This window comes from Jatropha curcas, chromosome 5 (assembly GCF_041381405.1).
Source record: "Jatropha curcas cultivar XTBG-Jc1 chromosome 5, XTBG_Jcur_1.0, whole genome shotgun sequence".
In the NCBI taxonomy this organism is placed as follows: Eukaryota; Viridiplantae; Streptophyta; class Magnoliopsida; order Malpighiales; family Euphorbiaceae; genus Jatropha; species Jatropha curcas.
In genome coordinates, this window is record NC_143155.1 from 27744167 (window position 1) to 27770506 (window position 26340).

Sequence of the window (26340 nt, forward strand, 5' to 3'; positions counted from 1 at the left end):
ATGGGCCTTCTTGGTCCAATAAGGGCCCAATATTTGGGCCTTAATTTTATAAATGGGCCGAAAATTGGGTCCGGAATTTAATAATGGGCCCATACTGGCCCAATAAATTGGACTGGAATTTTATAATGGGCCTGACATTTGTAATAGGCATGTATTAGCCCAAAGGCCCAATAAAATTGAGCGTAGATTTTCATAATGGACCCAAAGTAGGCCCAATAGGAATTCGTATTGCTCCCATAATTCAGCCGTTGGCTATTTCAATCACCTTACTATCCAAGACCTGATCGCGAAAGAAGAAAGAATGCATCAACGATTTCTCCGATTCTCCAAAACTGCAATAACTGTTACTCGCTCTGTTATCTTTCCGCCAAAACTACAACCACTTTTCTTCCACTCCTCATCAGCCCACCTCCACCGGCCGCTAGAGCAAAAACAACAGCAAGACGAAGAACAAAAACTGAAACAAGAACCTCCAAATCCCAATATCATTTCCAAATCCCTAATTGGGTCACCAGCTCGAGTCCAAAAGCTCATCGCTTCCCAATCAGATGCTCTCCTTGCCAAAGAAATATTCGATTACGCTTCTCGCCAGCCTAATTTTCGACATTCTTACTCCTCTTATCTCGTTCTTATTCTCAAACTTGGTCGGTCCAAATACTTCTCTCTTATTGATGAAATTCTTATTGACCTAAAATCCAAACATTATGTTGTAAAATCGAATGTTTTCTCTTATATTATCAAAATCTATGGCGAAGCTAATTTGCCAGACAAGGTTCTTAAAACGTTCTACAAAATGCTTGCATTTAACTGCAAGCCTTTGCCCAAACAGTTAAACCTCATCCTTGAATTCCTTGTTTCTCATCGGAACTACAGGAAACCTGCCTTGGATCTTTTAAATAATGCTCATAGATACGCTGTTTCGTCCAACACTAAATCCTACAACATTTTGATGCGCGCCTTTTGTTTTAGTGGGGAACTCAGTGTTGCATACAAGCTGTTCAATCAAATGTTTAAGAGAGATGTTTTACCAGATGTCGAGTCTTATCGAATTTTGATGCAGGGATTATGTAGAAAAAGTCAGGTTAATGGAGCAGTTGATTTGTTGGAGGATATGTTGAATAAAGGGTTTGTGCCTGATTCTTTGAGTTATACTACTTTGTTGAATAGTTTGTGCAGGAAAAAGAAGCTCAGGGAGGCATATAAGCTTCTCTGCAGAATGAAGTTTAAGGGGTGCAATCCTGATATTGTTCATTATAATACAGTCATACTGGGATTTTGCAGAGAAGGACGTGCAATGGATGCTTGCAAGGTTCTTGAAGACATGGAGTCCAATGGGTGCTTGCCTAATCTGGTGTCTTATAGGACTTTGGTTAGTGGGTTATGTGATCAAGGGATGTTTGATGAAGCAAAGAGTTACTTGGAAAAAATGATATCAAAGGGGTTTTCTCCACATTTTTCAGTTTCTCTTGCTTTGATAAAAGGGTTCAGCAATATAGGCAAGATTGAAGAAGCTTGTGGAGTGGTGGAGGAATTGCTAAAGCATGGAGAAGCTCCTTGTGCGGAGACTTGGATGATTTTGGTACCAAGGATTAGTGAAGTAGATGACTTGGGGAGGATGGGAGAAATTCTAGACAAGGTCAGGATGCTAGAAATAAAGGGTGACACAAGATTAGTGGAGGCTGGTATTGGTTTGGAAGAGTACCTGATCAAGAAAATACAAACAAAATGGCGAGTTTGAGTGCTTTTTGGCATATTAATAACGAGTTATTTCACCCCTGAACAGAGCTTTGGACATTTGAATTCCAGGCTTGAGGATACGATTGATTAATATTCATTTGCTTCTACTTTTCAGTAAATTGAATAATTTTGTACCTGTGGTTCTTCTTCAGAAGAATGGATGCGGACGCAGTGTTGCTTTGGCAAGATGAAATTATAAGTTGACTAACTGTATTCTGCTCAGTGGTTAGAGTACAAAATGGAGAGTCCTTCCCTGTGTCATTCATTGGATATTCGATGAACCTTGCGAAATGCTGGGAGGCTGCTGCCCTTTAGCTGGATGACCATTTGTATTATTGTCTTTCCCACCCACCCCTTCTGTTTAAAGAAGGCTTTTATCCATGTGAAGAAACTCGTCATGAAAGTTCAGCTTTTGACCGAAGGGTATCAAAGAACCTCGTTGGCATTGTTATTCATGATTGAACTGTTTGACCATCTCTTTAAAATATTTTTTGAAACATAGAGACATGATTTTTAATATATACACTCGATATAAGAAACTAAAAATTTATTATTTAACAAAAAAGGACTAAAGTTAAGCTGAAAATAAAAGTTATGTCCTAATTGGCTAAAACAGTTGAATTTTGGCCCTTAGTTGGAGATTGGTAAAATTTTAGGGGCAAAACTTAACTTCTTTCCAATATTTCGATTCCATGGTACTTGTTTACAATAATCAATTTCACAGATTAGCAAAAAACAATCAGCTTGGCTTGTTACTCTATCGAGTAACATCAGCCATTGATTACCAGAACCGCCTAAAGAGAAACATTGTTAACAAAACCGTTTATAAAAGCAAGCAGGCTATAAACATTTGCAGCCCCTGCCAGCAATGACATACAAAGGACACAAGAAAGGAAAACAAAGGGAAAACTCTGCGTCTGATACAAGAAAATATCTTTAAGATTAGATAGATGATTTTGAGATCACCATGAGAAAGAGATCATGAAATTACACGAAACTGTTTCCATTTTATCCCCAAAAAACTGATCTAAACCAGCAACAAGAGACGAAACAAAGTAAGAAACCCATAATCAAAGAAATTGAAGAGCAACTTCTGGCAAAACAAACCTTAAGCTTTCTTTTAAGCTTCTGTATTTGGAGATGGTTTTGGGCAGAAAACAGGACCAAACGAGTAATTAAGAGAAGGAGGGAACAGAGAGAGAGAAAAGGTGATTTATAAAAGATATTTCAAATTTAACTCACATGTTAAAGGACATTATTAACATTAAAATTAACTAGCTTCTCAGTCCATGCCACCGCATTTGGACTACACTCTGAATTCTTCATATCAGCATGGGGCATATTTGTTGTGAAATATAAAAACTTAGGTCCAAGATGGGTCCTTCAAAAATGTTGGGGTACCATGAGGTTTTTTTTGGTAAATGTTGGGGCATTTTTTTGCATTAGGCCATTGATGGTTCATACCTTATAAGATTGTCATTAACTAAACAAAATATTACTGACTTCAAACACAAAACATAAACCTAAATTAGGAAGTAATCCACTGCAATAGTATATAAAAGCACACATGTGAATGTGCAAGTACCTATCAATACATAAAAATGCGGTGAGAAATTAAAGCTGTAAGAGTTTCAATGATACTTTAAAGTAAACTGTCATCTATAAAATTTTGAAGAGTTCAAATATGATGGGCACAATTTGTAGGAGTTTTTTCGATGATATTTTAATTAAATGGTCTAGTACATAACTTCAAAGAGTACCTGAACTCCAGTGCAAGATACACTACTTTGAATGTGCGGAAATGAGGATGGAATAGCCATTCTTCTGCAAGAGAATTTTGAACAAGGTGGATGCTTGGAGCTATCATTCCTCCCTTATGGATATACAGCAAGCAAAATTTCTATCAAGGCTTAGTCATCTCTCTCAACACCTCTTCTAACTACTAATATCCGACCATGAAAAAGCTGCAAAAGAGATTCAAATGAGTAACAAGTAAAACTAAAGAGAGAACAAGGGAAATGAGGCTAAAAAAATGATATTAGTGGACTCAACTGCTCCATTCATACAAAGTGCAGCATCACGCACTGCAGCAGATGCAAAGGACAGAAACGCGTAGGCACGGGTCTTTCCACCTTTACGATCATACAGCACTCTTGTACTAACTACAGTCCCAAACTTGCTAAATTGATTCCTCAGTTCCTCAGGTATAATAGTCCAGGCAAGATTGCCAATGTACAACTTATGTGGACTTTCATAAAAGACAGTTTTCAGGGGTGTCGAAGTCAATCCCTCAGGGTTTCTCTTGCTGGGACTCATAGCAACAGAAAATTTAACCCGCATCTCCCGGCCGCCAACATCCTAAAACGTACAGAAACTTCTTAAACGTTCACGAAAAATGCTAAACAAGAAACAGAAATGATATAGAAAAGATAGCTAATTTGACACTCAACAGATCTATCCAGTGCAGCAATTGCTTTTTTTGCAGAATTTATAGAATCCAAAGTGAGGTAACCACATCCTCGACTAACACCAGTTTCAGGATTCCGTGATACCTGCATCGATGTCACCAAATAGAGAATCAGTACAATCCAGTTGTCCAACTCATGAGATTTGCATCAACCAGTTTAATATTCACATAAAAAGACAACAAAGTTCCAATCCTTAGCTCCAATTGAACCACAAAAGTCTAATCTTTAACATCACACTTGAACTAAGATAGGAACCATTATCACTAATTCTGGATGTGCTTCAAACGCCTATCGATAAACTCTTCATATTTCAAATTTAATTTGAACATCCAATTACTGAATAAATGTACCTCAACCGAAATGACAGTTCCATAAGGCCTGAACATCTCCACAAGTTCTGAAATGTCATAACTCCTTGGAAGATTACACACGTACAGCTCACATGGTTTTGGCTCCTTCTTCCATTCAGAGTCAGCATAATCATTTTGGCTCTTGTTGACGTTTTCCTCTCTGTCAATCTCTTCCGCTACCACCGATTCCTCATCTACCACGGCTAACGTTCTCAAAACCCTCCTACCTTTTGGAGGCCATTGCAGAGAAGACAAAGAAGAAACAAGAGTATCATGACAGTGCAAGTGGGACAAGCAAGAAAATTTTGGGGATTGAACTTGTATTAAGGGATGTAAAGGGGTAGAAGCCAAGGATGCAGTTCTCATAGAAGGAAGAGAGGGTACTAAGCAGCGAAAAGCGGCCATCGAGAGAGTGTTTTTTTTTTTTTTTTTTTTAAGAATGAAAAGGGAAGTTTTTATTTACTACCGGTCTAGCGGATAATGATTTTAAATAGACAAACGTTTTTTTTTTTTTAAAGGGAAAAACATATCGGGTCGAAATGGAAAACGGGTCGGATGTAAATCTATATAAAAGGACAAGTCAGGGTCCGTTGGATCTGAATGTCACTCGCTGCCATTCTTCTTCACGTATCCAAACCTCAGTCTGAACATTTCACGAACGGAAACTGAAAATGCCATCAACTCCTAACGGATCAGTTCCTAAATCTCAAGAAGAAGATGAATCCACTGTATCTTCACCCACTCTTTCCTCCTCTATAAAGTTTGGCACGCCGGAGGCTTTGGACCACGTGCGTAACCTTACCGACGTTGGCGCTATGACGCGGTTGCTCCATGAGTGCATAGCTTACCAGCGGGCTCTGGACGTCGACCTCGACAACCTCCTCGCCCAACGCACAGATCTCGACAAGCACCTCATCCACCTCCAGAAGTCTGCGGAGGTTCTCGATATTGTCAAGGCGGATTCCGATCATATGCTTTCCAATGTCCGCTCAACCTGTGACCTTGCCGACCATGTGAGTGCCAAGGTTCGAGAGCTTGACCTCGCCCAGTCGCGGGTTAGCGGCACGCTTCTCCGCATTGATGCGATTGTGGAAAGAGGAAATTGCATCGAGGGAGTCAAAAATGCTCTGGAAGTGGAGGACTACGAGATGGCTGCCAAGTATGTTCAGACATTTCTGCAAATTGACGCGAAATATAAGGATTCTGGATCGGACCAGAGAGATCAGTTGGTAGCGTCGAAGAAGCAACTGGAAGGAATAGTGAGGAAACGACTTTCAGCTGCTGTGGATCAGCGAGATCATCCAATGATTCTGCGATTTATTAAGTTGTATTCGCCGTTAGGATTGGAGGAAGAAGGGTTGCAGGTGTACGTGGGTTACTTGAAAAAAGTGATATCCATGAGATCTAGGCTTGAATTTGAGCAATTGGTGGAGTTGATGGGACAGAGTCATAATCAGAATCAGGTTAACTTCGTTGGGTGTTTAACAAATTTGTTTAAAGACATTGTTCTGGCTATTGAAGAAAATGATGAAATTTTGAGGAGTCTGTGTGGGGAGGATGCAATTGTTTATGCCATTTGTGAATTACAAGAGGAGTGTGATTCGAGGGGTTCTTTGATTTTGAAGAAATATATGGAGTACAGAAACTTGGCTAAATTATCAACTGAGATTAATGCCCAAAACAAGAATTTACTTACTGTTGGAACGCCAGAAGGGCCTGACCCAAGAGAGGTTGAGTTGTATTTGGAAGAGATACTTTCGCTGATGCAATTAGGTGAAGATTACACAGAATTTATGGTATCAAAGATCAAAGCATTGAGTTCTGTTGATCCAGAATTAGTGCCACGAGCCACCAAGTCCTTTAGGAGCGGAAGTTTTAGCAAAGTACTGCAAGATATTACTGGTTTTTATGTAATTTTGGAGGGATTTTTTATGGTTGAAAATGTAAGGAAAGCAATTAGGATAGATGAGCATGTGCCTGATAGCCTTACCACTTCTACTGTGGACGACGTGTTCTATGTTTTGCAGAGTTGCTTGAGAAGGGCAATATCTACTTCTAATATTAGCTCTGTCATTGCAGTTTTGAGTGGGGCTAGTAGTTTATTGAGTAATGAATACCATGAAGCTTTACAACAGAAAATGAGAGAACCAAACCTTGCTGGGAAGCTGTTTTTGGGTGGTGTTGGTGTGCAAAAGACTGGGACAGAGATTGCAACTGCATTGAATAATATGGATGTGAGCAGTGAGTATGTTCTCAAGCTAAAACATGAGATTGAAGAGCAATGTGCAGAGGTAAGTGAATTGATAATTCTTGATTTAGGGAATGGCAGTAAAGAATATATGTCAATCTCTTCCACGTCTTACTTGTTAACTTGTCTTTGCTGGCAGTTTACTTTTTGTGATATGAGAAGGTAGGTTAAATTATGTGGTAATGTTTAAGAGCATGACCGTTCAAATATATTCATATGCATTTTTTCATTGCAGAAGTTTTCATATAAATATTTTTCTTTAAGAACAACTGCGGGGTACAATGTCTCACCTCTCTAGTTGCTTAAACTAGAATGACTTGTAAACTCAATACTTGAGCCATGAGGGCACTGCACAGAGCTGAGGGATGGATTACTGATTATTGTTACTCTAAGGAACAGCAGCATGTACTAATGTTAATTTCTTGCTTATTGTCTACTGGTTGTCACATCAGAATGCATATTAACTTTTCTTTGTGATATTTTTTCATAATCAAATGGGAAGAGTGCATATTTATTTGCATTTCTTTTTGTTTGTACTTCATATTAAATTTTTGTTGTATTGAGAATTTCCACACGCTAGAACATTTCAACTCTGGATTTGCAAAAGAATGCTTAGGCCATGAGCAAAGGGTTTTTTTTTTTCTTGTGATTGAAAATTTTGTCTTCAGTTTCCTGAAGAAACTTACTCGTTACTAGGTAGATTTGTCATGGTGTTGCAAGCTGGAATGAGAATCTGAATTTGGATGGGTTGGTTGTGCCATATCCTTAATGGTTCAGGTTAAGATTCAGCTAAGCAAAGCCTTAAACTTGAGCATGCATGAGTTTTCTGTTCTTGTCCTTCTCTTTTGTGTAAAGGGCCCTTACCTAATTATGTGCCTTCCTATCTGGATTATAGGAGGAGCCGAGGTGCTTTGTTAGCTGTAGTTCATAATTTTCGGAGGCTTGAAATTCCCTGTTTCTCCCAGTAGTTCTCCAAAATATATTAGAATCTGTCGAACTGAGGGGATGTTTCATGTTTGTTGGAATGTATTAAAAGGGCATAATACTGGATGTGCAAGGAGTATTGTCCTCATCAGAAGTGACAGTGGTTATTTTCAGAGGTTCACCTTCATTGCTTAATATGAGCCATATTTCATGGGACACAGTTAGGCTGGGTAAGGTATTAGATAAATTTAGCTAGTGTTTTTACTCCCACTTTTTAATCTGAACAGAAGGGTATCAATAATTCTCAGGATAACTTGATGATTGGCTAGTCCGCCAGTCGCTAGAGAATCTTCCTTCTGACCGAACCATGTATCTAAAATCTCATCTGAAACTTGGTTCTTGGTCTGAAAATCATACTTGGCTCTGGGTCATGTTTACCATTGCCAATGCCAGTCTAGTTCCATGTCACCTCCTTCATCAAAGTAAAGTGGATAGCCATTTTACCCCCTTCTTGGTGGGGGAAAAAGAAGAAGATGATGATGGGGAGCCATTTTGGGCAGACATTTGGCAGTTAGCATATAAAACAAAGAACAGCTAATTGTCTGTTCTATTTAGGTAAGCATTTAAGCCCTAATCTGCAGAAAGATGCATAATTCTAACTGCAAGCTTGGCTAAAATATGCTTGTGTAAGTTTATTGTATGACCTTTAGTTAGTGGTTTTACACTCTTCCTATGTCGGAAAATCTCTCTTTTGTTCAAAATGTATTTCTGCTACTGGCGTTGTTCAAAACAAATTCATTCTACTAGAATATTGGTTGATGCTTATATGTTCTACTTCTCTGTGCCATTTTTCTGAAGGAAAGAAGAGAATTAATTTGTAGAGTGCCATTTTCTTGAGTTTTTGCATGCAAAAAACTGGGTCTTGAAAGAAATTTAATAAATTGGATTTGGCTCAACTGAAAGAGATGCTGTTGGGCATGTCCAGAGCTTATTTTTATATATTGTTTGTTTGTTTTCACGCTTGTAATATGTTATACCATTCTCTTGTTTACTCTGCTGCTTATTGCGACCATTTTCTGCAGGTATTCCCTGCACCAGCAGATAGAGAAAAGGTGAAATCTTGTTTGTCAGAGTTGGGTGATATGAGCAATACCTTCAAGCAAGCCCTGAATGTTGGCATGGAACAACTTGTGGCAACTGTGACACCTCGAATCCGTCCAGTGTTGGATGGAGTAGCAACCATTAGCTATGAGCTATCTGAGGTGGAATATGCAGATAATGAGGTAAATGACCCATGGGTCCAGAGACTTCTCCATTCTGTTGAGACAAATGTGTCATGGCTCCAGTCACTAATGACTGCCAACAATTACGATTCATTTGTCCATTTGGTTATTGACTTCATTGTGAAGAGGCTTGAAGTGATAATGATGCAGAAGAGGTTTAGTCAGCTTGGAGGCCTTCAACTCGACAGAGATATAAGGGCACTGGTGAGCCATTTCTCCAGCATGACTCAGAGGACTGTTAGAGACAAGTTTGCTCGTCTCACTCAAATGGCAACTATCCTCAACTTAGAGAAGGTATCTGAGATTCTAGATTTCTGGGGTGAAAACTCGGGACCTATGACCTGGAGATTAACCCCTGCTGAGGTTAGGCGAGTGTTGGGTCTCAGGATTGATTTTAAACCTGAAGCGATTGCCGCTCTGAAATTGTAATCGAAATTGCCTTCATTTTCTCAACCCAGTGGACCAACAACACAAAATCACATCCGAGATGCAGTCTTTTTCTGGCGGGCTAGGACATTGCTATATTCTTTTATTGTTTGCTGAGCTTCTGATATCGATTTCTTCTCATCTTTTAACCCAAGTTTTCCTCTGCTATATTTTATTGAGTTTGTCTGATCTTTGAACTTTTTTACACTCGAGAAACGTAAAACATGCTTAGATTGCGAGACAACCAATGAATTTTGCTTGTACAAATTTGGACAAATTTGCAGTATAATACTTCATCCGTTTGTAATTGGGAGATAGAGCAAAGTAATTATATTGTTCTTGTGTAAAGAATAATTCCTTTCACATTATTGTAGCACTCATTATAATTACTCCTTTTTTATTTTTTTATAAATTTGGTTGATCCCTTTTTTTTTTTTTTTTTGTAATGTAATAAAAATGATAATTGAGAAAAAAGATAAATAGAAGAGGTGTTTTTTATTTAATACTCAATATTTAATATATATGTGTAAACTAAATGAATGAATATTATAAAAAAATATAACTAAAATATAATGCAAAAACAAAACTTTATGATTGAAACAAGGTGTAAAAATAAAAATAGTAATAACTCCAGTAAAATAGTATCTTTACTGTTAAAAAGTAAAACAAAAAGAGGAAAAGTTTTTAATGTAAAATAATAGATAATCTTCTGAGAAAAAGGTTACTTACTATACAATGAAACGATCACAGTATGGAAAAGCATAGTAGTTATATCATATTCCTAATTAGCCGCCATTTGTTGGGCACTGTTTACATGCCCCCTCAATTTGAGCTGGATTGTCGTCTACGTCTTCAGCCAACTTGTCTTTAGAGAGAAGAAGCATATCCTTACAGAGAGATTTGGTGGCAAGTTGGAGATCTGATCTGCCGTGGAAATATTAAGAAACAGAAGAAGCTGTTTATTAGATACCTTATCCCAAAGTGAAAGTCGATCTCCAAAAATTTTGGTTAGAGTATGGAAAATTGGATCAGCTGTCGTATAAGTGGCACTCAAGTTATCACACTGAAGGGTCGGTGGGTGCTGAAGAGGGTAACCAATTTCACATAGCAAAGGTTGTAACAAGGGAAGGGATGATTCAGGCAGCTCAAGATTTCTTGTCATCTATTCTTTGGAGTTCTCATATTCTTGCGATACATTGCCATTTAATGAATTATGTTGCTTTTGTAAGAGAATATTCAACCAAATTTACATCAGTCTTTATTTTTCTGGAAAAAAAAAAATCCTATCTGATAATCACACTTCTTCTATGACCACCTTAATCTCCAAAACCTCATCGCCTAAAAGTGGCAAATCTAAAGATTGAAGGCTGCGAGATCAAATTTAAAAATGGAGTAAATCATCTAATAATAGAAATACTGCAAAAAAAAAAAATATATATTTAATTCATCCTTCAATCATAGAAATTTCCAGAGCTACGGACTGCAACTTTCACTCCAAACAATAGACCAATGAACAAGGATAATTAAGAGAAGAGCAATAACCAAAATTTAAATAGAAAAGCAACCTAAAAAAAACATATCCTGCTTACACAAGACGAGCATTATATTTTATGTATAAGCAAAAGTGACTGCTAGCTATAACCAGTATAAACCAATACAGATAACTAAAAGCCACAAGAAGTAAGGTTAATGAATATCCCAATTCTAAAAAACTTAGACATGAGCAGTGCCCTCTGTGAATTTGGGATCCTCGCATCTGTACTGCCCATCAGGACCAATTCCAAAACCTTTTGGATCTGCAAAGACATTCTCAAGAAGTTGGCTGCGAGGTGGATGAGGGCTCCCATCGGCAAACTCAACAGCATCCTCGAGCACTTCATCAATCTTCTTCTCGATGGCTTTCAATTCTGCTTCACTGGCTAGCTTGTTTTCAATCAAGTACTTCTTTAAAGATGTGATGGGATCCCTAGCAGCATAGTGAGCCTTCTCAGCTGCAAGAAGAAACTAAATTATTAATTGAGAAAAACATATCAACTAATAGATAATGACTAAATATAAAACAGAAAGTGATAACATAATTCTCCAGTAGTTGCAAACTTCTACATATGAAACTAAAATTCTAAATGGTTAATGTGCATATCTTTGTTAATTCATATGGTATTCCTGACCAATACATGATTATACAATCTACAATGTGCTGCAAATTTGTAAATGAACCGCATCTCATTGATAATTATGGTCACAGAATTATACTGCGCGCACCAAAAATATCTCTAGAGTTCCAAAAACATCAGTAAAGGAACTAATATCTGCCAAAAAAGAAAAGGTGTCATAATCATCATTCAAATGAAATGGCTACTTTTTCAAGTATCTGATGGTGCCAATCCTAAAGCTGTGATACCTAAATATGGCAAGGGAAAGTGGAAACTTTGACGAGGGACTAAAATCATACGGAGCTGATGTCAAGCATACTAAACAAAGCAGCTAAACCATAGACAAAACAGTTAAGGCATGTAAAATTCTAATGTGTTAATCAATGTCTAAGAAGCAGAATTAATTTGAATGCTTACCAGGGTCGCGGAGTTCATCAGGATCGGCTAACGAGTGTCCTCTAAACCTGTAAGTCTCGCATTCTACCAATGTTGGTCCTTCTCCACTCCTAGCCCTTCGAATTGCCTCCTTGGCCACCTCTCTCACCTTCAAAACATCCATTCCATCAACATGAACACCTGGCATTCCAAACGCTGGACCCTTCTTCCAAATTGCTGGATCCGAAGTTGCCCTGAGGTGCGACATTCCAATTGCCCACAGATTATTCTCCACTACAAACACAATGGGCAATTTCCACAATGCTGCCATATTTAAACACTCAAAGAACTGTCCATTATTACAAGTTCCATCTCCAAAAAATGCCAATGTCACATCATCACAGTTTTGCTTCAAAACGTCCCTCTTATACCTTGAGGTAAAAGCTGCACCAGTAGCCACTGGAATTCCCTCACCAATAAAAGCAAAACCACCAAGCACATTGTGCTCTTTGGAGAACATGTGCATGGACCCACCTTGGCCTCGACAACAACCAGTGGCCTTGCCAAAGAGCTCGCTCATTACAGCACGAGCCGAGACACCCTTACTCAATGCATGCACGTGATCACGATAAGTGCTGACAACAGAATCCTCCTTTTTCAAAAGCTTGATGAACCCAGTGGACACAGCCTCCTGGCCATTATAGAGATGAACAAAACCAAACATTTTTCCTCTGTAATACATCTGGGCACACATGTCCTCAAAGTATCTGCCCAACACCATATCCTCATATAGCTCTAAGCCTTCTTCTTTTGTGATCAACTGAATAGAGGGAACAAGTACATAATAAGAAGAGAAAATAATACTTAATCTCTATTTGGCTAAAAAAGAAGTATCTTCAAGGAAATAGAGTGTTTTGCAGTTTAGATGCCGATTAATACATATATATGCACTATCAAAAGCCAATCACAATTACAGCAACCAGAAACATTATCGAAGACAGGGAAAATATAATCATGATATAGAAGAAAAAATTAAAAACTAAATTCGGTCCTATTATAGCAAAAACAACAAGTAATTTCAAATGTCTGCTTTTCAAGCATTCTAAACTCTAGTGTTAACTAAAACCTCCAAACTTTCGGCTCAAGCATAAATCAAAACTTTTTTTTTTTTTTACCAAAAAGGCAAATAGTTCCCGAAGCAAAGCAATAATCTCAGTAGAGCGCAAAGGTTAGATGAAATTGGAAAAGAGATTAAAGAATTGATTACCAGATTGGAGGTTGATTTGAGCTTCTTCTCCTTAACGGCTTCAGATACAGCAACAATAGCAGATCGACGGTGGGAATTGATTTGATTGAATTTAGGAACAGAATTGAAACGAAGTTTGCGGGTGGATCCGAGAAAAGAAGCAGTAGTTTTAAGAGGATCAAAAAGAGTGTGCTTTTCATGAGATCTGGAGGAGGTGGTATTGAGGGGCAAAGGCTGGGTAAACTTGGTAGCAGAGAAAGCAGTCGCCATTGGAGTTGCGCTAACTTATCTCTCTCTCTTTTCTGTTTCTGTAGTAAACAGAAAGCTGCAGAAGCAAGAGAAAGAGAGAATGAGGGGAAGAGAGGGAAAGGAAGAGGAGTTTAAGAGGAGAAAAAGAGGCGGAGGAAACGAGGGAAGAAAGCGTTGAAGAAAACGCCCAGTTGATTAATTGAAAATGAAAACAAAGTAAAGAAGGACACCCAACTCCCAACTGCACAATAAGACTTAAAAAGGGGTTTTGTTTTGGCTTGTGAAGTCAGTTAACATGTGTTCCTCTCTGTAGTTTGTAGTTGTACACATGGCCTCTTCAACTTCTGCTTTGCCCTTCCTACTCATAGGCCTTAGCCTTTGTTATTTGCCAATTTATTTGGTGAATACATTTATCCTGCTCTCTTTTTTTTTATATATATATATCTGTATCCTACTTATTTCAGAAATACATAGAAATGCAATCTTTCTTTCTATAAGTAATTAGTTTATGAAAAATGAAAGATTACTCCTAATTATAATTACTTAGAAGAGCATTTAGAAAACTTCATGGCTATTAAATTAATTGCCTAACTTATTTTTAAAGAGAGGAATGGTTCCACAATTTAAATGATAATTTACAAATGGTAATGATGTTAGTAATTAGGGTTCTAAGTCCTAGTAATTCACATTTCAGAATATCTTTGTCAACAATATCAATCCGATAATTATGGTCTTTTCTATTTTTATTTACAAGTGATGTTGATTTGTGGTGTGAGTGTAACCGGGAGCCACATCCACTTTCTATTGCCTATTGGCATCATATGCAGTGGGATGAGACGTCCAACGCAGCAGTAGATGAGGTTTTTATCTCACTGGTGTAACATTTGGTTGGGCCGTGTAACTAACTTTTCTAAATTCTTAAATTTAGTTTTCGTATTAACTTTGAAATTTAAAATTTTAATTTTAACCGCTTAAATCTAAAAAATACTTATAATTCCTAGATAAATAGCCAAGCCACAAACAATTCATTTTCCATTTTCAAAAATAAATAAATCGAAAGAAAACAGCATTTACTCTATTTTCTCTATCAATTTTATGAAATTACAAAAACTGCAATATTTCATAAAAACCGTGGTGCTTTTGAGAGCGATTATAAATGGCAATCCTTATTGAACGAGCGATTCCAACTGACTACCGTTGCTACTACCCAAATTGAAACCTTTAGGTTCAAAGCCAGCCCAAAATTAAAAAGACCATTCTGTCTCGATTCTGAAGCTCACTTGCCAAAACCCACCTGTTCAGTGAACCAGCCATCACCATTGATAATCGAGGGTGATAATTAGGCAATCCACTCAAATCAACAAACTTTTACAACAAATTTACTATAATTGAAAGCAGCTTCCCAGCAAAAATAGTTCATTTACTCATCCAGTGATTTGTAAATTCACCTAAATGCCTGTATCATTGCCTCATACAAAATTTATTATACACGGCGATTGGAGAAGATGACAACTATATGGACCAACAAAAAAAAAAAAAGAAATTTTATTTTATACATATGATGAATTACAAAATAATAAGAGGGGTCAAAAAACACTCCACTCAGGTCACCCGTGCAGCTCGGATCAACAAAATTCATCAGCTCGGATCCGTGCAGCTCGGATCAACAAAATTCATCACTGTTAGTCTGTACAAAACAGCTGTGTCACTGTTTATTTCCCTTATCTTTGCCTACAAAAAGACCATTATCCATGTGTTAAAATGCGAAACAACGCAAAGAACTTAAAATCAAGCAAGTAATCATAAACCTCACCAAATAGACTTGATTTTAACTGGAACGGAATAGATGATCCTCTTGCTTTTAGCTCCCTTAGTTGCCTTCTCTTGCTCGATTTTTCAATTTTTGCAATGCTACTGCTAGTCTCTCCTGTCAAAACCTCGAGCCCTTTCTTTACCCTTTCATGATAAACTGCTGGTGGGGCAAGCCTCAACTGTGGCATGTTTTCTATCTGGCCTAATTTCTGGTCTTTCTGAAGTTTAGTCAAGATCTCAAACTGCAGCATCCAAGTTCTATTTTGATTAATCAATAATATTTAAGGCTAATTGTATCACATAAATAAGGTATTGACTTACCCGTGATAATTGGTGCAGCCCATATGAATTGTCTAATGAATCTTCATGAGGAAGTAAAAAGCTAGTTCCTTGTGCTCGTTTGGATCTTGACGAAACCTTGTTCACCAAACCATTTTCAGGAAGGACCGACTTGTTTCTAGGCCTCTGAGTATTCTTCTTGGGCATGCAAACAGGGCATCCAGACAAGGAACCTTGACTTGACGAGTCACTTCCAAGTAGTTCACATTGAAGATGAGTGGCATGACCACAACTGAAAACTCGAATACGAAAACTCGGGGAATCCTTGGTCAGAAGGCAATTGCATATACAACAGAGCAGACTCCGGGGGGCATACCCATGAGATGCACCCTTCTTGAGTAAACTCATGGTATAGAATGTGTCATCCTCAATCAAGGACTTGGCAGTATCCTAAAAGAAAGGACCCAGTTTTCACTGTTAGCACAAATAAAGGGTGATAAAGAATTGAATTCCCGAGACATTTTAGATGCATACAGCAAACCAAATGACTGAAAAACATGTAAGCAAGAAATACCAGAATTCTCCTCTCAAAACCATATGTTCCGAGCATCCCCAATATGGTAATTTTAAAATCTCCAAATTCCTGTCTACCATTATCAGCAAGAAGTTTTGACATGATGGTAGGAAGGCGAACATATCCTATCATTCCTTCAACAATCTCTTTGATGAACTGAGAGAACAGTTTCCTAAGGACATGGGCACCTTTGTGGGTCTTCAAAATTTTCCACGTGATTATTGCCTCAGCATCTTCCTCTCCACCCAATGTTTCAGCTAGCACTCCAACACAAATTTCTTTTAATAACCTTTTATCACCGTATGAATCCATTAAAGGCTCACAGAATCTGTATTGGGTGTTGAGGATTGTCAGTGTTGGAAAGGACAATTATTTTGCTTGCATCAGAAGCAAAGTTCAAGGTGCCATTAAGTATAGAGGTCCTATCTGGGCTCCAAGCACAAAGTACAAGCATGCCCCTAAATAAGCAAGCACATATTTTCACAATGCAAGTATAATTATTTCTGAAATAAAAAGTTGAATTGATTTATGTGAAAAACAAAAGTGATGATTCTTGATTTTAGTAACAAGTCTAGTTATCATAAGTGAGATGAACTCCATCACGCAGCACACTCTGCGTGATAGCCCATATCGATCTTAAATGCGAAACTGAAAGAGAATAAAAGAAATGTAGAAGCAATACAACAATCTTAACCACGAGGAGTTGCTTTAAAACTAAACAAAATGACTGAAGATTTATCCACTCAATCATCAATGTAACCCTTGATCATTACATAACTGAGACAAACGCATTCAATTATTCAAATGTGCAAACCTGGTAACTTTCACACCATGTCAGAAATTAAATCAATGCATAATTCAACTTACGAATCAAGTAATCTAAACCACAGTATCTCTGATTCCTCAGGTTGCAAACGAGGGGTGTTACGCTGACACAATCCAATACAGGAATTCAATATACTGTGTATGTCAGCAACCTGTGAAACAAGGCTAGCAAATTGGATTAAGTTTTTTCAAGGACAAATAAGCATCAAGAAGAAGAAGAAAAAGAAGGAAAGAGGGGAGAAAAAAGCTTAACCACAGACAGAGATTCAGATCTGCAGACCTCTTTCATTTTTAAAACAGTGCTGTAATGATCAATGCCAGTAGAGCCACTTAAAGCTGTACTTGAAATCACACCATCCACAGCTGTATCAAGCTCGGCAAATTTAACATTGAGGTCAGAGAGTGTAAGTAAAAGAGCGCTCCCGACATCACCAACTCTTTCCAATAAAAATGCAGCTGCATCTGTTATCCCATATTCCTGGCACAGGCGTAAACAGTGTTCTACTCGATAGCTATCAAAAGTCTCTAGGAATTTGAGAACTGAATGACTCTCATACTGACACAATAACTGCAAAAACAAAATGCATAATATTTAGCATATGATAGCCACCAGAAAGGAGACACTGTTTCCAGTGTATGTTGCAATCAAGAATCACCAAATCAGCAACAAGAAGTGCAGTGAAAAAGTGGAGAATCATCATAACAGATACAATCTTCTTCAGAACAGATATAAACAGCAAAACCATGAAAACAAAAAATAGTTAAATTCAAGCCCTATGACCAATGAGGAGTAGATAGACCAAGCAAGACCTGCACATGGACCAAAAACAAGGTTTTCCACCCAATTTTACAGTTAGTCTTACTTATTACCATTTTATTTTTCTGTTTCCTGTTATGGGAGCACATAAGCAACATGAGACTGAACAAACAATATTTTGTTGGAATGTCACTTGATCAGTTGCCTATTGCACTACACTGCTCACCTCCATATAAAGCTCTATCATATCATCAGTCAGATGAATGGGATTATTTCGTATGAACTTAGGAAAATCAGAGATTCTCTCAAAGTAAGCCTCAAGTCCTTTCAAACGATCTTCCCTTCTTCTTCCGCTAAATGCAGCTGCACTATCATCCTTTGTTAAATGAGAAAAGTCAAGAGTTCCATACAAGTAAACCTCAATTGTGGTCTTCAAATACAGAAAGAGACTTTTTGGATGAGAGTGAAGTTTGGAGAGAATGTGCGGACTGTCGTTATTAAAATGGTCGATGACCAACAAGAATGTGCCCTCTCTGCAATAGATCATAAGATTTGATTAGAGAAGAAAAATACCAAAATGGAAGAAAATTCAGCAGATGAAGATCTTCAATTAGAATGATGATCGTGACGATGGCGATAAATAAAAAGCATTACCTGCTCAAGACAACCAAATCTGGAATCCGAGACAAGACAGCTGATTGAAAAGCACTCTGTTCACTACCACTTAGCTGTGTCAATGTATCATTGATATAGGCAAAGGTATGGATTGGTTCATCCACATCTTTCATATAGCTGTCCAGTGCCGCGACATACTGGTTTCTTATGTTGTGAATGAAGCCACAAACCTGAAAACCACATTAGACCAAACAGTATAAAGAAGACAAGAAGGAAACTTTGAATTATGAAGTACTCTCTCAGAGATAATGTCTCATATTTGAACTATAGATACCTGATGAAAGCATGCTTTCTCACATAGCTGTAAGACATAAGACAGGTTCCAATCAGTCTCAGGTACCACTTCCAGAAGGGCAAGAACCTGCTTCTCTCTCTGTTTTGAAGTTCTGATAATATGTGTGGGGATACTTGCTGAAAAATCGTTCTCTGATGTCAAGTACTCCAAAATCTGACTCAGCACACTGCTTGAAACATAAGCTTTTTTACATGCAACATGGGATGCAATGAATTCAAACAGGTACCCTATGTCCTTCATTGAAGGCCACAATTTGACTGATACCAAGTCATCAACACTAGCAGTAGATTCAGCTCTTTGGGGTACCTCTATTTCAGTGATTTGAACAAGAGCATCTATAGCATTTTGAACCAATAAATTCTGGCTTTCAATTATTGTAACATTCTCTTGCTCAGTCTCCATATTTGCACTGGCACTATCATGAAAAGAAAATTCAGGTTTTGAATTTTCATCATCTACAAAAGCCAACCTCAGAACATCTAAAGTAGCTTCAGTATCTAGTTCTAAGAGATGATATAGATTCAGGTATGTTCCTCTAGATGACCAGCCTGAAGCTACTTCTGAATTTGGGGCACTGGAATTCTCTAATAAAAACCGAACAAGTTCGGTCCTCAGAGATGCCAAGCGTGGAGGAGGTAGAGCTCCATGTCCTGCAAATATGATGCTTAACGAGTTATAAATCAAATGTGAATTTCTACAGATTATGATTGTTTCAAGTTCGATGATAGTGCCCATTGTAGAATCCAAGTAGTACAATAGAATAATAGTTCAATGTCCTCAAAGCATGAAAAAACTCGAAGGATAAACAAACTGTTGGGCCTGAGACTTGCATATTGACAAACAGAGCACTTAATAACTCTGGACAAGCTAAGTCCACATGCAATTGGAAAAAACTTGTATGATACTGGATTTTAATTGCCATAGAACTATTTGACTATTTGTCAATGAATATGGTACCAAAATACATTGGCCAACAACGTTGAGCAATCAGCATCAAGCTCCCACCAAGGTCATCATAAAGACAAACTACTTCAACAACATTTCTTTCAAGATGATAGCACAGTAAAATAGTTAGATACTGATTCAAGTGCATGTTGTGTGCATTATACAACATAACATCATCAAAGCAAAAGCTATAACTGCCTAGGACTAAGATAAATTGACAGTATATTGTTAAGATTTTTGTTTCCATTTACAGTGCATGCTGCTGAAGCATTGTTCTTTACTCATTCTTTTGATCAAGTTATTTTGAGAAAGTGAGGCTTGAATTTGTCGTGCAGGCTAGGATCTGATTTCATTAGTTTTGATGGTATAAATAGGACTATAATAACCAGATTAAGAGAGCACACTTTCCATTATGTTCGATTATGCACTTTTGGTTATTGTAATATCCTGACTGGGAAACCATAAAGCTGTCCATTGGCTGATCTTATTTTGTTAACAGCTAACTAGGCCTAAGAGCAACATTAGGGAGTCATAATAGTAGCATCAATTTCAAACATCAGCCTTTTCCTTTTTCCCGGAGGAAATCCAAACACAGTTCATATAAGGACCTACTAGATCTGTACCATCATTTTCTTCTCAAAAGTAATAACCCATCTCTTAGATGCAACAGTTAGCCTTACAAGCAAGAATCCTAACCTAGTAGTTATGAGTTAATAAGGGATCAATAGAGTAGTCATTTAAACCACAAATACTATCTAGTACTTGACACCATTTAATATTAACCTTCTTGTTCAAGGTGTAAAACACCCAAATGTTATTGTTAAAGTGTGCAAAAACCAATTAATAAACCAGATTGTTTAAGGTTCCAATCTCACATAAATTACAAACCTGTAACATCACTCAAAGAAAGACCACAATCATAATCACAGCCAAGAAAGATTTAGTTCACTCAATAGTCACCAGTAGAATATCAAAAGACATTCTCTAGTAACAGTTGAATTGGATCAAGGCCTATGATAACTGAGAAGTGTACCTGGTGGAAAGGCAAGACCGGAAAAGCAATACTTCAGATAAACAAGCATCCTGTACCTGTTATGAGAATAGTAGGCAAAGGTCATGCCTATGATGCAATAACATGAAATGTGTAATCAAATGTCAGCCAATTGATCTGAACAATTAAACAGGTATATACAGCCAATATGTATGATCATGTAACAGTGACTAAACCAATCCACTCCAAATGCTTAAACATCCACAATAAGTTGGCCAAGGCATTTCATTGACAATCCACTCAACTCAGCATTTATTTTGTATTTTTTAAAAACGTATACCTAGCACTTAAAAATTCATGTAGTTCAAGTTGTAAATTGATGATATAATCCTATGAGTTTACTTTGATTTTTATTCTCTTAACAAACAATAAAGTATAACAAAGTAAATTTCCTCAGTAAAAATCCTGAAACACGAGACCACTGCCTTTTTAGTAAAAAAGCAAAAGTTTCATTAAGAAAATATGCTGTCTTTGACATGATAAAATCTTCAAAAGGGAACATATTATTGAAAAGAACAGTTTACTTCTCAACACCATTACCCAAGGGCAGCAGCACTGTCTCCATGACTATTTCGTGAAACTATTAACAACTCCTCTAAAGGTGCTCTGAAATCATCCAATCCTTTATTGAAAAGATAAATCAAGGCACCATACAATCCATGCTCCCGACATAGCCTGACAACCTAAAAGAAATAAGAATTAAGAACTCACAGTTTCTGGTTGAAAAGTTATAACAAAGGCATCAGTTGAACAAGAAAACAAAGATTAGAAACCTGATTGAAATCCAGGGAAGATATATCCATGTGAAGGACACATTGTTCAACTCTCTGGAGCCACCCTTTACTACTGTAATGCTCTACCAGTGCTTGCATAATCTTTAAAAGGAGAGAGAAGGGAAGAGAACAGAGAAGATAAATGAAAATGCATCAGTTTAGCAACTGTAATTTCACCGCTTTTTCTCAAGTGAACAATCAATACGGACATAAGGCTGAACACACCTCGGGAGGTAGGGATCCAAGCATATCCCTCAATATATATGGCTCCAGAAGCTCCAAAAATGTATCTAAAACAAAGAGTGGAAAAGACAAGAGAATGATTGAAAGAGTACCATTTAATGACCACCCAAGAGTATGATGATGCAGCATCAAATTATAGAATAGTGCTTTAACACAGATGGACATGGCATTTTGTCAAATTATAATGTCTTCTCCTATCATATGGCAATATGAATTGTATCACTAAGGGTGTACTACTTTTATGCCTATATGAATTGTACCACTGAAAGTGAAACAGAAAGCTGTAAAACCCCTCTGTTAAATGTATAAATGGAAATTATAACCCAAAACATTAAACAAAATTTCGATATGAGCATTTAGTACTTCAACCTCCAAATATCAATATCAAACTACTAATGAATTTCTGTGGGGGTTGAAAATGCACCTCTATGTTGAACAGCCACAAACTTTGAGAAAATTTCATCAAAAAGGATGTCAGTCCGCCGTACATGGACACAAAATTCTACTGCAACACCACCGACGCGAGTGAATTGTTCTTTAATTTCTGAATGCAGAGAACTGCTTCCACTCTTCGAGTCATCTTGTTTTTCAACTTTTCCAATTTGGTTGCAAAAAGCAACTGAAATATAAGAAAATACTTCATCTACATAAGACAGTAGTAACTCCACCAGATAGGGCATTATGGTTTCTTGTACAGCATCCATAGATTTAGGAAGGTCAATAACACCATGAGCTTGGCCATCATAAAGTGTAATTGCCATGTTCAAGGCACCCATCCAATCACCTGCTCTCCGCAGAACCTGAATCCGTTCCTTCCATGGGAGAAGCCGGGAAACAATAAGCTGCATGGGTCCAATTATGTATATAGAAGCTCCTCTGACTGCTATACAATTATGATAGGCCTTCTCAGGATTGCCAAAGATATTTATAAGATGTGTATGATATGCAACAAGATCATCCCCTCCAGAACCGTCAACAGCAAAGCTAGTCTGGTGAATCAACGTACCATCCTTTGCAAACAAGTAAAGCTGTCCAGTCAAGGTAAGAACCACCAGCATCTGATCAAGCATAAAACCTTTGTTAGGCTCAAGTTGCAAAGACAACGAACACATGGACAAAAATGACAGAATATAAAGACACACACTAAACAAAGTTACAAGTGAACAAATTTGCATGACACAAATCATAACAAACTAAAACCATACATGAGCATCCAACCAAGCCACGCCTATGGCTGCACTTTCAAGAGACCATGTTCCACATACTTTCAGCTCTGATTTCACCAGCTTTGCTACTTGGACTTTCCGATCCCAAGCAATTGCAAGCAATGAAACTCGCTCTGCTGCATCTGTAGTAACAATTTCTGCAACGAATTTCTTTTAGGCAGGTGCCCACTTGAAATCTAAGAAATCCAATCACAACATACCAGATGATGAGCTGTGCAATTGTGTAGTACATTTCCATGCAGTATATGGCATGGAACCCTCTCGCACTCCATCTGGCTTGGAGAGTTGTGCATATACTTCCAAACTGGGAGTAAGCCTAACCTGTAACAAAGACATAGTTGAACACATTCTGAAGAATACAATTCCATACAGATGCAAGCACCAAGAAATTCACAACACAAAAGGTACATGGAATTTGCGCAATCATCCGAGGACTTCATACCACCAGAGCAGTTTGATGGGTGACAAATATGACGACACCTTCTTCAACCATAGAAGAGCCCTCATTGAATAGTTTCCATCCTGCATCTCCCCCAACTACACCTCCCATCATGTTACCAATGCTGCTGGATGAAAGTGAAGCATTTCCCTGTGATGAAGGCAAAGTGCCTCCAAAAGATTCATCGTAAAGAAGGGGGGAAGCAGATAGTACAGTGCCTGTTCTTTGTCCATCTAGAAGACACTATCACATCATGGGCAAGAGATCATTAATTTGGCAATTATAATACTGCTGCCTACCATACGCCAACTAAGATAAGGAGATTTCAGAAATCAACACATCAATCCATAATAATGTTTTACCTGTGTTTTGATGGTGAATCTGTTAAGCAAGGGAACCACAGAGAAAGCATGTAAAAGAACTAGACCTTTACTGTCACCAGTAACTGCTTTAAATTGACGAGTAACTTGAGAATCTTGGCCTAGGAATAATGCATGTACTACTGGTGATGTGTGCTCCCCAGTTATAACTTTTGCTGCCGATGACCTCTGGACATCCCAAACAGTAATGTGACCATCACCATAACCGGCCAAAAGCAGGTCCCCTTGCTGATTGAAGCACATGGAAGTTACTGGAGCATGAGATCTATCCCCTTGTAAACCAAGTATTAGCATCTGAATACACATAGCATGTTTCAGTAGCATATTGACTACCCTTAATGATTTATATTAAAAAAATCTACTTGCAGAAGCTTGACAACATCAGATCAACGATTTTCATACTGGAATTTCAGCCAAAACGAACGTACACTGACATCAAATATTTTTTTTAGAGACTTTTGATACTGGGAAAGAGTTATGAAGCATCTACTGGTTGAGGAACATTCTATTGTATAGTTCTATAGCCACTATGATCCTGTACTATGCGTAATTTTTAAAAGTTCATCTAATTAGTTCTAGAATTGCCTTTTAAAATTATTTCATTGGAAACGATCAAAGAAGCAAACAAGTAAAGCAATATGAATGATCAGACCTTTACGTCCATGCTGTCAGTATTATAAGGAGAATATTTACTTGGGACAACAACTATAACGCCTTTCGCCATTCCCACTGCAATATAGTTAAGATGAACTGCCAGAACTTGTGGAGAACCATGCTCTCGCCTAAATGCTTGAGATGAAATGGTCCGTGTGATGGCATTGTTAGCGTCAATATCAAAGTATCCCAAAGTAGTAGACCCTCTTCGAACACCCTCAAGCTTCATTGGCTGAGCAGCTGCACCCTCCTCCAAATGCAAACCTGTAGAAGCCTGTTTCTTCTCAAGTTCTTCTGCCAGTTCAAGCGGCTTCATACTGGATCTAAGTTTCTCTTCTGCTCTTTTACTAATCCTCTCACTTTCCAGCTGCCCAATTCTCTCTTCTACAAGTTCTGAAATGTCACTTATTGAACTGATATCATCACCAGCACCAGTCGCAATACCTGCCTCATCATCTTTAGAGCTCTCCGTATCTTTGTCCAAATTATCTTCCTTTTCTAAGACCAGCATTATTGAGTCGGCCTCATTATTTCCACCATTATCAAATCCTCCAGAAGAATAGGACGGAATATCAGTTTTGTAAGAATCATTCGTATCCAAAAACTTTGAACCATCATCAGCAGAAATAGATGAGATAGTTTCATCTTTTCTCTTACTTCCAAAAAATTTCATGCCATCATCCAAGTTAACAGTTGAATTGGAGATTGAAGTAATAGAATTTAACAGATCTTGCTCGGCCCTTAATTCTTCCACTTTAACTGCAGCTTCTGCTTCACTTTCCAAACCTTTACTAGTAAAAACCCCAGTTGTATTTTCCAAACTCCCCTCTCTTGTGGAAATTTCATCGTCCATAACACATTGAAAATCACCTATATTGTCATTGTCCTCTGCCAATATATCACCTGACCCGGTTCTCTCGGTAGCAACTCCAATTGAATCACTGGTGGATGCATTTGAAACAATCTCGTGATCATCACCAACAATGGAACTCGATTCTCCAGTGTCCACAACCTTCTGGAGACTGACGGCTCTCCTCGATTTGATCGCGGCAGCATGTGGAGTAGGCACCGACCGAGACGCCGCAGCTGCAGCCGCCAGTGCCGCCCCGGGCTTCGCGTTTGATCTCACCCCACCGAATAAGGACGGCAAAGGTCTCGACGAAGAAGGAACCCTCCATATCGGATCACCCGAAAACCCTCCTGACTTAGCTCGAGTAAATGAATTGAGTCGTGTTTGGTCAGACTTGTCACCCAAAAGCTGAGATTGACTTTGCTTCAGAGATTCTGTGCAATCTTCTGAAACGGCGTCATTCTGGGAGACAGAAAAATCATAGAGACGACGTTGCTGAGCTTTCACTGATAGCGGAGAAGATGTAGGAGAAGGTGACGTGGAAGCATCGGAATCATTGAGGATTTCATCGAGTGAACGGTGAGGGACGGCGGTGGAGTCATCGTCGGATTCGGAATGCAAACTGAGGAAAGAATCGAGGTCAAGCTCCGTGGGCAGTTTGTCGGTTGTGAGTTTCTTAGTCATTTTTTGACGGGCACAAGAAGATTTATTCCTTCATCTTCTTCTGTATCTGATGATTAAGAAACCTGTCATCGACATTGGGCTCTGCTTTCTTAGTCTTTAGTTAGCAAGACAGTTGCTTCTTTCCAAGGGGCCATGCTTCGGTATGCTCATGTACACGTAAAACCTTTCACATTTATTTCACAGCATTAGAAAATAGTTAAAATACTGACGTAAGAATTGGAGATCATGTCATTTTTTTGAAAGGAGTTGTCGTTTCATGCTCAAGCTTGCATCGTAATTGAATATGTCAAACGACGTGGAAGACAGGACGCCAGATTTTGCGGGACTTTTGATTGTGTTCTTATTCACAATTTTGCAAACGCCTGGTCGTTTCAAGAGCATATAGAATTTGAATTTGTTTCAAGCGCATATAGAATTTG

General features: G+C 38.1%; 4 protein-coding genes across 6 annotated transcripts; 1 reads left to right on the forward strand and 3 right to left on the reverse strand.

Moving 5' to 3' along the window:
• Window positions 1-276: 276 nt before the first annotated feature.
• On the forward strand, window positions 277-9848 carry LOC105642772 (conserved oligomeric Golgi complex subunit 4). The gene is given in 4 exon segments (XM_012227711.4): window positions 277-1728; window positions 4813-4823; window positions 5252-6846; window positions 8810-9848. Coding segments are annotated over 4 exon segments (3663 nt in total). The 5' UTR covers window positions 277-301; the 3' UTR covers window positions 9440-9848.
• Window positions 3373-5017, reverse strand: LOC105642771 (RNA-binding (RRM/RBD/RNP motifs) family protein). The gene is made up of 4 exons (XM_012227710.4): window positions 4556-5017; window positions 4188-4289; window positions 3790-4095; window positions 3373-3701 (listed from the first exon to the last, which is right to left on the reverse strand). The coding sequence occupies exons 1-4, from the start codon at window positions 4958-4960 to the stop codon at window positions 3648-3650; spliced, it is 867 nt and encodes a 288-aa protein (XP_012083100.1). The 5' UTR covers window positions 4961-5017; the 3' UTR covers window positions 3373-3647.
• A 1111-nt stretch (window positions 9849-10959) lies between the features above and the next one.
• LOC105642773 (pyruvate dehydrogenase E1 alpha) lies at window positions 10960-13817 on the reverse strand. Its single transcript, XM_012227712.4, has 3 exons — window positions 13232-13817; window positions 12007-12784; window positions 10960-11427 (listed from the first exon to the last, which is right to left on the reverse strand). The coding sequence occupies exons 1-3, from the start codon at window positions 13478-13480 to the stop codon at window positions 11150-11152; spliced, it is 1305 nt and encodes a 434-aa protein (XP_012083102.1). The 5' UTR covers window positions 13481-13817; the 3' UTR covers window positions 10960-11149.
• A 1008-nt stretch (window positions 13818-14825) lies between these two features.
• On the reverse strand, window positions 14826-26039 carry SETH5 (transducin family protein / WD-40 repeat family protein). 3 transcript variants are annotated; one of them, XM_012227713.4, is made up of 19 exons: window positions 24386-26030; window positions 23716-24027; window positions 23357-23596; window positions 23115-23235; window positions 22894-23051; window positions 22113-22746; window positions 21671-21735; window positions 21446-21547; window positions 21213-21355; window positions 20655-20710; window positions 18656-19326; window positions 18361-18551; window positions 17933-18239; window positions 17230-17517; window positions 16992-17101; window positions 16125-16452; window positions 15593-16000; window positions 15273-15513; window positions 14826-15190 (listed from the first exon to the last, which is right to left on the reverse strand). In XM_012227713.4, exons 1-19 carry the CDS (start codon window positions 25919-25921, stop codon window positions 15165-15167), a joined length of 5937 nt encoding a protein of 1978 aa, XP_012083103.1. In that variant the 5' UTR covers window positions 25922-26030; the 3' UTR covers window positions 14826-15164. The 3 variants fall into 3 exon arrangements, with proteins under 3 accessions (XP_012083103.1, XP_089577512.1, XP_012083104.1); XM_089721386.1 differs by lacking the exons at window positions 14826-15190; window positions 15273-15513; window positions 16125-16452 and having other exon boundaries at window positions 15837-16000; window positions 24386-26038; XM_012227714.4 differs by lacking the exons at window positions 14826-15190; window positions 15273-15513; window positions 15593-16000 and having other exon boundaries at window positions 16310-16582; window positions 24386-26039.
• Between the last annotated feature and the right edge of the window lie 301 nt (window positions 26040-26340).